A 13,520-nucleotide genomic window follows, 5' to 3' on the forward strand; every position below is an offset into this window, starting at 1 on the left:
TGTACTGAGATATTTTCACATCATGTTTTAGAAGATTCCACTGTTGTAGTCTTGACCCTAACAGCTCAGCCTTTTCCTTAGACAAGCGAAGATCTCTTATAAGGTCACTCAACTCTGCTTGACTAATTCTGTGCGGATCACTAGACCTATCGCTTACCTCAAAATCAGGGTCATAGGATGTAGAAGGATGGGTTGCTCCTTCTGAACAGTCTTCATCACCTTCCTCTAAAATTTCATAGTTTTGGGGTGGAGAAGGGACTGGCAAATTGTCTGAGTGTGGTACAGGCCGAAGAGCAGATGGGAGATTAGGGTATTTAACCGTTCCTCTTTTCTTCATAGATAAACCTTGCTTAATGGGAGGAGTTAAGCAGAAATAACAGTCGTCTGTATGATTGGTAGGCTCACGCCAAACCAAAGGTACTGCAAAAGCCATTGCCCGGTTTTTATTTTTCAGCCACTCTCGCAATATGACAGAACAAGAATTACAACATATATGAGGAGCCCATGATTTATCTTGGTCTCCAACTTTCACACCAAAATAATGTTCATAGGCTGTCTTAACGATAGGTGTCATTTTACGTTTCTGAGCCTTAAATGTTATTTCACCACATATATAGCAAAAGCTATCGACAGAATTCACACACTTTCGAGGCATTTCAGATCAGCACTTAAATTACTTTAAAAATCAACTTCACACGATAATTTCAATAGCAACCACGTGCGTACAATTGACAAACTCACATAGGTTATGTTTACTACTTAAGAACAGCTGATGAGAGGGGTGTTATGTAAACAAACATGTGTACCAACTGTTGGTGATGAAATATTTCATTTGTTGAAAACTCAATATACATATATATATAATATAATGATACTATATCTTGAAAACAAGAGCTAATATATAATTTTTATGGTCACTTTCGGTTTTAACACGTGGAAATACATTAAAATCATCTAATTTCAACCCCGAAACAAAAACTTTGTTGTGTTGTATATTTGGCATTCGCAATAATCAACTTAGAAGGGTTGATTTCAGCTAAAAATATCATGCAAGTAACCTATGAGGTATATACTTTCAAAATAACTATTCTGAATGACTGACTTTTCACTAGTATAAAAACCTTTCGACAAATGAATTTAAAAATATTATTTTCTTTTCAGATACGGTTTGATGTCTAAAAAGGAATTTCTGTGCAGAACGATAGATGGTGTTAAAGGTCCAGATCGCAGTGGAATTTTAGACGAAAACGAAACTGAAAGGATACTGGAATATATTAAGAAAAAAGGAAAAAATCGTGCAGATACCCAGCTTCCCCATAAAGGATCTGTTCCACGAAGATCCGGCAGTGGAAAGCCCTGGACATATCATTCAGGAAGTAGCACTTGCAGCACAAACTCTTCTTGCGATAAATTTATAATCAACTTCCTCACTTGTTGGACTGCAATTTTTGACTGAATTGATGTATTTTACTATCGAGATCGCAAAAACCAAGTGACAACAGGATTATCCTCATTGTGATTTTTTTACGTTTCCGAACTTTGAGGACTATCATAGTCGCTTCACAGTCTAGAATACCACGTGCCCTAGTTCATAGAAACCCTTTCATAACTTTGAAATGGATGAAGCAATGTTTTTACAAACTTGATGAATGTTACCATGAATTATATATTTTGAATTCTGGACAGCCCGATACTATACGGGATTCTGAAGGAATTTCCTAGGCTTGAACATATTTACTTCCTTGAAGAGTTTAAGATAATGAATACATTTTTTTGCTAAGTATTTCAAAATGCAGAAATGTATCATTGAAACAGTTGGATATGATTCAAACAAAAATGGGGAATTCGTACCTTTCACAAAATTGAAAAAATTCAGCTAGCAGAAACCGAAATTCAGCTGTTTCATTGTCAATAAAATATACTCAGTTCATCATTGTGAATTTTAAATAGAATTCCTGATTCGAATAAATGTTACTGTATACCTTATATAAAGATTGTATTTATGGTTTCCGTTCAAATATAGCGTGAAAGTTTTTTGACAAAACGATAATATTAAAAATTATCATTAAATAGAATATTTTAAGTAAATTCTTTGAAAAGTAAGTTCTCCATATATTCAAATGGATTTTTCATTAGCAACAATTCTTTTTGAAAACTGAATATTGAATTGTATCCTTTTCTTACTGTGAAACTATTCTGTGCCATTAGGAAATGAAATATTCAATACTCACATGCCAAATTACTGAGATAGGACATATGAACTAGGTCACCTGGTATATCCCGAAGAGATTAAAATAATACGTCTCATAATGTATTAAGAGTCCCACCTTAAAAGGTAAGGTACAGTGTCATCCCCAAAGAAAGCACCATATGAGAAACTTACTTATTAGGGGTTTCTCGACAAAAAGTTATTCTTGATAAAAGTTTGTGCATTTCCTAAAACTAAACATGCACCAACAAAATACAGTAAAACATAATGTAAGCCTTCAAATATTTGATTTTGAGACAAAACTGAGGAACTCTTATTTTAAAAAATCTCGGGAAATGTCATTTGAAAAAGTTTTCCAACAATAAAAAATACATCTAAATTTGAAGTCACGGCCATCTAAGTGGAGTTTATTTTTTTTATCTATTTTTTCAAAAGGGGACTAAAACGATAAGTAGACAGCATCCTGTATACGATGGTACATTTTGAAAGCCTGTCATATTACAAATCACACAACTACGGTGTTAACCATGGTTATTTTTCTGGAAAGTAAAATAATTTTCAAAGTTTTTGGTGCAAAGTTATTTTTATTCTTTGTTAACATCGAAAATTACTCAAAATTATACACAATACTGTGTAACACGAACTTCATATTAAATAATATCAACAATAACTACGTAATGAATATTTAGCAAATATGTCACGTACTTTATGTCAAACATAGGTTTGGTATGAAAGCAAACTTAAAATACTTATTTTGGACAAGAAAATCTCCAGAAAATTAATTAGTTTGTTTTTAAATACCTATTTTATTTTGATGTTTTGTGATTTGATATTATTGAGTATTAGGTTTTTGTTACAATACTTTATAATTTTGAGTAATTTTCGGTGTTAACAAAAAATAAAAATAATTTTGCACCAAAAACTTCGAAATTCATTCTACTCTTCAAAAAAATTTACCGTGGTCAACACCATAGTTGTGTAATTTGTAATATTACAGGCTTTCAAAATAAACCGTGATATACAGGATGCTGTCTATTTATCGTTTTAACAATTTTTTTTCCCGTTTGACTTCAAATCATGATGTTTTTTTCAATGCTGGACAACTTTTATAAATAACATTTCTCGAGAATTTTCAAAATAAGGGTACCCTACCCCTGTCTCAAAAGCAAATATTTGAAGGCTCCTCGTATATTACGTGTGTTTTACTGTATTTTGTTGGTGCATATTCAGTTTTAGGGGATGCACAACCTTTTATCAGGAATAACTTTTTGTCGAAAACCCTTTAATAAATAAGTTTGAGGAAGACACAGTATATAACAAACTGAAAATTAATTCGATTACCGAAAACGTTGAGTTCTACGTATCACCCCACGTAATATTTTTCATAAATAAATATAATATGTTTCGTGAGTTCATGAAGTTGATATACTATTTCAGCAAGTTATTGCCATACAATGCAGGAAAATGTTGTCCCTTGGAGTTTTGAACAATCATACAATGTTGAGACATGAAAGTAAATGTAGACTGACATACACCTTTGAAATTAATTGGATATTTCAAAATTAAACTTTGTATAGAAAATATTACTGATGATTGAGTGTAACAGTATGTTATTTCAATTTAGGCTGACAGTAATATTTGAATACAATAATTACTAGTTAATCTTTCATGCTTCGACATATTTTGATGATGCGATGAATTTTATAATCTGTACTCCATAGTTAATCAGTTTTTCTCTCAAGTAATCTTGAATGTGGGCAATAGTTATCCCGTAGTAGAAAGATCAGATAGATAACTTAGCAGTCCCATACACCTCTATTGAGGAACATAATATTTATTACTTCTACTCAATTTCTTGAATCATCTGCTCAAAATCAGCAACTTTTTGCATCCTTGAGCGAAATTTTGAACCATATTTTTATAGCCAATTATAAATGTGATTTTGACTGTTCTCTAAATATCCCAAGCTGATGAAAATGTGTGTTCAAGGAGCTTATGAATATACTCTGGACGAGTCTAAACAAGAAAAAAATATTTTTATAAACCACTGAGTGATTTTTGAAATTTGTTTTGTTAGCATCGAGGTTCTACTTTGTAAATTCATTCGTTGAAAGATTAAGAAGAGGGTGGTTTTGTGAAGTATCTGGAATAAATTTGGTCATTCCAATTTTATGCGAACAAAATTTTCGTAGGCGCGCCAAAAATTTGTTTTGAATAGTTATATCGAATCTATACGTGATGTAATCAGTTGTTAAAAAATAAGTGGATGAAAGCATTACATAACTTCGAAAGTTATAGAAATATATGTGTAATTAGCTTTACGCGAAAGACCAAGATAGAGTCTAGTAAGGAAAGATTTTATAGTTTGTATGACTTGTTTGATTCTTTTGAATAACTGATTGAAATAGTTTATTTCAACTGCGAAGTTGTTTTTTGTATGAGGTATGTTTATATTAAACTTTTATTTATTTTAATGTTTATGTTTGAGAAACGATGTATTTATGCTTTTAAACCCCGTTTCAGCTATGTTATCTCCTGGAATTTCATTGAAAATGCTCCCCATTTCAAAATTTCAAAAATTTTCTGTGAGTTGGTTTCTCCAGTGTTTCGATAGTTTTTATCTTGACATAAAAAGAAAACATTAATATCAGCCTAATGTTATTTTTCTACATTATTGAGGTTTTGCTGCTATACAAATTGTTTCATGTGGGGACCATAGCTGTAACCAAAAATAAATTTGCTTGTACAGCGGGTACAGGTATGTATTTATGTTGTGATCTGTGATGTGTTGTAGTTTTAGGTATTGTTCAATTTTTTACAGATTTTATTTTAGAGAGCGTTTAACGCCAGATAAGTAATGTAGGCTGGACCTAGAATGTTGAAGGTTGTTGGACTTTTATTGTTGTTGAAAATTGTAAAACAATTTTAAGGTAATTATCAGGGATTGAAAAATTAGCATATGAGAAAGAAGTGAGTCTTGTTTTCATCAAGACGGACGGTTGAGGCCAGTTAGTCTTGAATTTTATGTACTTTTTGAAAACTGTATGCCATATTAAATTATGAAGGCTCTCATAATATATTTGAATTTCTGTATACTGACTGTATATCAACTGATCGAATTAAATATTTCTAACTGAAGTAATGGTTTTCATTTTTTTATTTTTTTTTTTCATTTTCATAGGAATTTTTATATACTATATTCATTATTTGAATTGAAGGAGTTATATTTTTAGAAGTGATTAATTTTTGGGAAAGAAAGTTTTTGGCTTTCTACTACTCCATCTTGATACAAAAAAAAGAGATGAGGGAATCTTACAAAGAAAGGAAGGAAGTGTAGATCATGCAAAGAAGTAACTTTCAGACACAAACTGAAAGAAAATCCTCCTGAAACAGCTACTTTCATATAAACATTGAATTACACGAAAGAAAAAAAATCTTTCGCAACAAATACTTCTATATGAACACTGAATTATACAGAAGATACAGGATTTTCTTCCAGTTTGTGTCTGAAAGTTACTGCATGATCTACACATCCAAGTATAAAGTTACTTATTTTCAAATTGATTACTTCCTTCCTTTCTTTGCAAGATTCCCTCATCCTTTTTTTGTATCAAGATGGAGTAGTAGAAAGCCAAAACCTTTCTTTCCCATATATTCATTATCTTCCAACTTTATTCAGTTGGTAATGAAAATAACGTTATTAGATACATTTTTTCCTCATTTTTGACTAATGTTAATCACATAGTAACAATGGCTCCATCCATCAATATTTGGAAAAGTTACGACATAAAATTTCAGCCACATTCAACACTACCATCCTCAATGTAACTTGCAGTTCTGGAATAAGACACCTTACTTATTTTCTTTGCAGCTCCATTGTTATGGATGAAATGAGTGCATCGCCTTGTAATGTTATCCAAATAGGTGCTCATGAGCAACTAAGATAGGCGTTTCATTCCGAAACTTCGAAGTACGTCATTGCGGATGAAAGTGTTTCATGTGGTGAAATTTTATATCGTAACTCTTCCATATATTATTTCATATAGCGTTTCTATGAATGATATCTGAAAGAAAAAAGTGATTTTAATATAAAAGTTTTTGGCTTTCTACTACTATATCTTGATACAAAAAAATGTGGGAAACTTCCAAAGAAAGGAAGGAAGTAATCAATTTGAAAATAAGTAACTGAATACATAAATGTGTAGATCATGGAAAGGAGTAACTTTCCCACATTTTTCTGTATCAAGATGGAGTAGTAGAAAGCCAAAACTCTTTCCCAAAAATTAGTAACTGCTAAAAATATAACCCTTTCAAATTAAATTAAAGTAGTTGTTTCTAGTTGTCTTTTTCTTTCAGTTTTCTTCCAGTAACTTCTATGCCAAAAACTAACCCTCTTGAAAAATCAATCACTTTAAATTTAAAATATTCTAATAATGTGAAAAAAAAAGTTGACATCTACGGCGAGTCGCGATCAGAGAGAACAAAATCCGCTCTATTAGGCCGTGGTTGAGATGAACTTGTAGTAGGGGAGAGAAGGGTAATTGTACGCATCTAAGCAATATTTGTCATAAATCAAATGTTTTTATCGGTAAAAACTGCAGATTTTCCATAGTCGTTCATTCATATGTTCCCTTCAACATAGCCATCTCAAACTTTCTACAAAATAAAAGGGGTTGGTATAAAACAGATAAACCCGAGTTTTGTGGATTGCGTACCATTACCCTTCACGGCGGTTAATGATACGCATTTTGTCGGCAATGATACGCAAATAAAAACTGTTTGAAAAAATCGTGTTTATTGAAAATTGTCAGAAAATATCATGAATTCAAAAAAGTAAACTTATTCGTAATTAAAACTTAATAAAAACGAAAACTTAAAACATATTTTAGATATTTAACGAAAACATTAAACCTTTTTCAGAAACTAAATTAAAATTTGCTAATAAGGTCAATTTTTGCAAAGGATTTTTACTGCAAAAGTCGCATAGTTAGTGGCAGATTCCTGCCCACTGCATTCAGCATGTAGGTAACTTCCCGCAGGTAACACATCTATACCATATTTCCCCATCTATTCCGAAATCTTCACATAACAAGCATGATCCTTCTCGTTTGATTCCACATACATGTCATCCAGTCCAGCATCATCAACAAGATTTTTCTCGTCAATTTCGTTGTCCTCGGAAGTATCAGAATCTACTTCCATAATTATTTTATTCATTGTTTTCCGCGAAATGGCACTTTGGCTTTGATATTTTTACCCTTTCCTTCTCGAGCAAAATTCATTTTATTCCTTCTTTGTTGCTTCTCCTCTAGAATTAATTTCATTGGTGTATCTGCTAATATTTCTGACTTTTCCTTGGTGCATTTTCTAGTTTTTTCTTCTCCAGAATATGACGGCAATGGTGAAAGTTTTGCAATGCTGACTTCGTCTTTTGCTAAAGCATTTATCACTTTTGAATTTCGTTTAGGACAGGATTGGGGTATAATTGAAACGTTGGAATTTATGGAGTCAAAATCATCAGATACAGTAGGCAAATATTGACTGACAGCTTCAAAATCAAAACGGGTGGATTCCAGATGAGTTGAAACCTGATATAGCTTTTTCCATTGTTGCAATTTCAACGTGGGCATTTTCAAATATTTCTGCCAAATCTGGGAGAGTTATTTTATCTTTCTTGCCAGTTATCAAAAAAATATAGCACTCCTTATTGAAAGCACATGAAAGTATCGAGAGGTTGTAAGCGGTGGGAGGTATGTGGCGATATTGACAAAATGTCAATTCCATTATCTTTGCAATAGTTATAAATCGGAATGGATATATGGCTATAATGGTTATCAAGCAAGTTATGTGAAGAGATTTTGCAGACTATCCAAGGAAATGCAGTGCTTGCAGATTCCCACCCCGGATCCAGAAACGATTATCATCGTAACTTTTTATTCATTCATTTTGCAGATCTCGATGTGAGAAGTTCTCTAGAAATTTATATTGTAATTTTGAATAAAATAAATTGTTTTTAAAAACGGTTTTCGACTTCAAAGTTACTTAACTGGCGCAGTCGGTAGGATGAACTCCATATTAAATCCAGCCATTGCAGAAAAATATTTTCCAGAATTTATATACCAAAATCCAACGAAAATCAAAACAGCTATCGGCGAGAAAGAATCCTTATTTAGAGCCGAAATACCGGCCTTTCCTGAATTTAAATCTTCCGATAAAATAAATTTCATATTATTTCAATTTCATAATCAATTTGATGGATTACTTGGCCTTAACGATATTCGAAATTTAAAATTTTCTATTGATTTTAAAAGAAACCAACTTATTAATGAAAATCTATGCATTCCAATTTTTTATAAGTTGAATAGACAACATTTCACAATCTCAGTGGATTCACATGAAATCGCGGCTATTAAAATTCCTGTTAATTTCTATGAGGGCGATGTCATTATACCCGAGATGAAACTTGACACTCTTTATTTACCGGAAACCTTATCTACAGCGAAACACGGATTTGCAAAGACAGAAATTATAAACAACACTGATACACGAGTTACCGTAGTAATAAAAACACCTATTGAAGTAATTCCTTTAACAGGGTGTCTCAAAGAAAAATTTGAATTTTTCCACGTTGAAAATTTTTTGCCTGAAAATTCAAAAATCACTTTAAAACAAAATATAGAACATCTAATTAGGGTCGATCACTTGAATTTAGAAGAAAAACAAGCAATTATTAAGCTATGTAAAGAATACACTGATATTTTTCATAAAAGCAATGAGAAACTTTCCTTTACAAATCAAGTTAAACATGTAATTAAAACAACGGACGAAGTCCCGGTCCATTCGAAATCATATCGGTACCCCTTTATTCATAAAGAAGAGGTGCAGAAGCAAATTTCAAGAATGCTAGAAGACGGAATAATACGACCCAGTCAGAGCCCATGGAGTAGTCCAATTTGGGTAGTCCCGAAGAAGACAGACGCAAGTGGTAAACAAAAGTGGCGAATTGTGGTAGACTACAGGAAAGTGAATGAAAAAACTATTGAAGACCGGTATCCCTTACCTAACATTAACGACATTCTGGACAAACTTGGACGTTGCCAATATTTTTCCACACTAGATTTGGCATCTGGCTTCCACCAGATTGAAATGGACCCCAACTCAGTTTCGAAAACTGCTTTCAGCGTTGAGCAAGGTCACTACGAGTATCTGCGCATGCCTTTTGGTTTGAGGAACGCCCCATCTACATTTCAACGTGTGATGGATGACGTCCTAAGAAATCTTCAAGGAAAAGTCTGCTTAGTTTACATGGACGACATTATTATTTTCAGTTCCAGCCTCGAAGAACATATCGCAAACCTCAAATTAGTATTCCAACGTCTCAGAGAAACCAAACTGAAGATTCAGCTCGATAAATCTGAATTTCTCCGCAAGGATGTGGAATTCCTTGGACATGTAATCACTCCAAATGGAATAAAACCGAATCCGAAGAAAATACAAGCCATAAAAAAATTCCCCTTGCCAAAAACTGCAAAAGAAATTAAATCCTTTCTCGGACTTTTAGGCTACTACAGGAGATTTATCAAAAACTTTGCCAAAATCACTAAACCATTCACAAAATGTTTGAAAAAAGGTGAAAAAATCGAACACAATCCTGAATTTTTGGAAACTTTCGAACTTTGCAAAAATATCTTGACTAATGACCCAATACTTCAATACCCAGATTTTTCCAAACCATTTAATCTTACGACCGACGCATCAAACTTCGCAATTGGAGCAGTCTTAAGCCAAGGAAAAATCGGAAACGACCTACCAATAGCTTACGCCTCAAGAACACTCAACCCATCTGAGATAAATTACAGCACAATTGAAAAGGAACTTTTAGCTATTGTTTGGGCTGCGAAATACTTCCGCCCATACCTATTTGGAAGGAAATTCAACATTATAAGCGACCATAAACCACTCAAATGGTTGTTTAGTCTTAAAGATCCTAATTCAAAACTTATTCGCTGGAGGCTCAAGTTGGAAGAGTACGATTATGACATCCATTATAAAAGTGGCAAGCAAAATACAAATGCTGATGCTCTTTCACGTGTTGAAATAAATGCTATTGAGAACGAATCCATTATTTGCAATCCAGGTGACATCGATGAAGAAATTGAAAATTATATACGGGATGCTTTATTAGGAATAGACCCAAATGAAATTCCACCACCAATCGAGAACAATACTAATAGTCAACCCTTAGACGAGAGACCCAACAACGAAGAAATACAAGAAATCCCCGAAAACCCCGTTGAGCAGGAGGTTACCACTGACGAAACAGTCCATTCAAATGCAGAGAATCCTGTTCTTGAAATACCATATACAGAAAGTGTCACAAATTCATATAATAATCAAATAATAATAAGAAAGATCGATTCTAAAGCTTTCTATATGATAAAAAGCAAACCTTTCTTTTCAAAATCTCGATTGACATTAAACTTCACCAAAAACCTCGAGAAAGAAATTATTGACACCTTCAAAAATTATATTGATCCGAAAAAATTATTCTGTATTTATGTCAAAGAATCAATCGAACATTTTATTCCAACGCTTGTAAGAACACTTCAAAATACATTTAAAAATCATTCCTACCATTTGGTTATTTCAAAGAAATTCGTCAAAGACCTAACAAACTCAGATGAGATAAAAAGAAATTTGAAATACCACCATGAGAGTAAATCTTGTCACCGCGGCATAAACGAAACATTCCAAGCATTAAGAAATAAATATTATTGGCCGAATATGAAAACGGATATCATCCGGTATATAAATGCTTGTGATATCTGCCAACAAGCCAAATATGATAGACACCCTCCGAAAATAAAATACTCCATCACTCTCACACCCACTAAACCTTTCGAAATGATACATATTGATGTATTTCAGATTCTACAGACGAAATTTCTAACAATCTTCGATTCCTTCTCTAAGTACGGACAAGCATACATCTTAAATAGCGTCAACACCGTGAACGTAATAGAAGAACTATACCTTTTCATCACTCATTTTGGCGTACCATGTTCCATTACTTGTGATAGTGGAACCGAATTCAAATCAGAACTCTTTATGGAATTTTGTAAACTTCACAAAATTCAACTTCATGTTACTACCCCACGCAATTCGAACAGTAATAGCCCCGTTGAAAGATTTCACCTATCTCTTCTTGAAAATACTCGCGTCCTGAAACTACAACATCCCAACACACCCATAAAACAACTAGTCCAACTAGCGATTATAGGGTACAATTCGTCAATCCATTCCGTGACAAAATACTCCCCTTACGATGTAGTCTTGGGTAATACAAAATCACTAGACCCTTTTGACTTAACAGACGAACACATAATCAATAACTTCATAAATGACAGAAAAAGTAGGTTGGTTACCCTTTACGAGAACATCCAGAAACGTTGTCAAAATAATAAAGAACGTGTCATCAATAAAAGAAACGAGACTCGCGAAGACCCTGTAGAGTTCACAAAAAATCAAGATGTATTTGTGCAAAATCGCGAAGCTGCTCGTAACAAAGCCAAACCTAGACACATTAAAAAACGAGTTTCTAAAGACTTAGGACTCAAAATTAAAACAACAACAGGAGCAATAATTCATAAATCGAAAATAAGAAAACCACCTATTCACTCTCGACGTTCTTTACAGGATGACAGAACGGACCACACCGATCCTAATAGTATCCCTTCGACTTCTCATGATGACCCAGGTAATAACCAGCCAAGAAATTGAAATTCAACAACTCGACACTCCACTCTTACCATTAGAACTCGGAAAATCAAGAATCATTCAAACAAAACATACATTTTTACATTATATTGAAACCCCTCTCTTAAAAATGCAACTCAGAAATATTGAATTTTTCTACGAGAGACTAATAATATCGATCAATAATAAAACTGAATCGGAAAAGGACCAGATCATTCTGAATGATTCGTTTAATCAAGCTAAATATTTCCTGACCACTACAAAAACTAAATTGAGTAATATAATTTCAAGTAATCGCAAAAAACGCGGACTAATTAATGGTCTAGGCATAGCAAGTAAATGGCTTTTTGGAACGTTAGATCATGATGACGAAATTAAATACGATTCACAAATTGAAACACTATTTGAAAATCAAAATTCTCTCAATCATCAAATTAAACTACAGACTTCTCTTAATCAAAAACTGATCAAAAACTACAATGAAACCATAACCGAACTTCACGATAATCAAATCTTATTGAGAAATGAACTCAACCAACTGAGAGAAGAGCTCAATAACCGAACTAATAATCTATATTCTTATTTTGCATCCTTGGGGGCCTTTAGCCAAATAATAGAAAATTGCCAAAGTTTGATAACATTTCTTGACAATTTAGAAAATGCAATCATGTTTGCCAACTTAGGTTATCTCCATCCTTCAGTAATTCCACTTAACGATTTAGTAAGTGCTATCGAACACATGGCCAATATCTATGGTCATAAAAAGATCCTGAAAACTCAAAATGCATACCTTTATTACCAGCTGGCAGGAACTCAAGTAAAAATTGAGAAATACAAAATTATTTTTGCAATACATATACCAATTTGCCTAGAAGACGACTTCCGAACCTATAACCTTATTAGTTTACCATACCAAAATACAAGCATCACCCCCTATAAACCTTTCCTCATACTCGGTACCGAATATCACCAGTTTGAAGATAAACCATGCCCTCAAATAGATGGTGTGTTCCTGTGCCAACATCATGACGAAACTATAATCGACACCTGTATTATTGCCCTGATGAAGGACAAAAAACCCAATTGCCTGACGAATGAAGCCATTCTGAATCACCCCATAATAGAAGAAATCAATGACCGATTTCTCCTAATCCTGCCATCCAGTGAATCCGTTATAGCCCAAGCGGATTGCGAGAAAAGAAGTGTACACAGAATCGAAACAAATACTCTTCTGAAAATTCCAGAAGGCTGCAGTGTTGTTGTGAAAAACTTCACCTATAAAAACGAAGAAGAAACTATTTTGGGAAATCCACTTATTCTTCCCAAACTGAGATGGAATATGGTTTCCAAATCTAATGGTGACCAACACGAAAATAAGCCATTGATACTGAAGTCAATCAATTTCCAATCCATACGAGAACTTCAAACAGAAGCCAAGCTACTCCAAACGCCATACCTTAACCAATTAATACACCCAGCAATTTGGAATATACCCGGTGTAACTATATGCGTTCTACTCCTTACCGGATTTGCCATACTTTGGTTTTGGATGAAA

The 13,520-nt window shown here is 33.3% G+C and overlaps 1 protein-coding gene across 2 annotated transcripts in view; it reads left to right on the forward strand.

Moving 5' to 3' along the window:
* Positions 1 to 5,347, forward strand: part of axed (BTB/POZ domain-containing protein axundead) — a 94,265-nt gene extending 88,918 nt beyond the window's left edge. For both annotated transcript variants that reach the window (XM_074173585.1, XM_074173586.1), the window contains exon 5: positions 1,162 to 5,347. In XM_074173585.1, coding sequence (XP_074029686.1) covers positions 1,162 to 1,456 — 295 coding nt within the window. In that variant the 3' untranslated portion in view covers positions 1,457 to 5,347. The remainder of the gene's footprint in view (positions 1 to 1,161) is intronic.
* Positions 5,348 to 13,520: the final 8,173 nt, after the last annotated feature.

Source organism: Leptinotarsa decemlineata, unplaced genomic scaffold (genome assembly GCF_025532065.1).
Source record: "Leptinotarsa decemlineata unplaced genomic scaffold, Ldec_3_MD MMD2_tig00000251_RagTag_RagTag, whole genome shotgun sequence".
Lineage (NCBI taxonomy): Eukaryota > Metazoa > Arthropoda > Insecta > Coleoptera > Chrysomelidae > Leptinotarsa > Leptinotarsa decemlineata.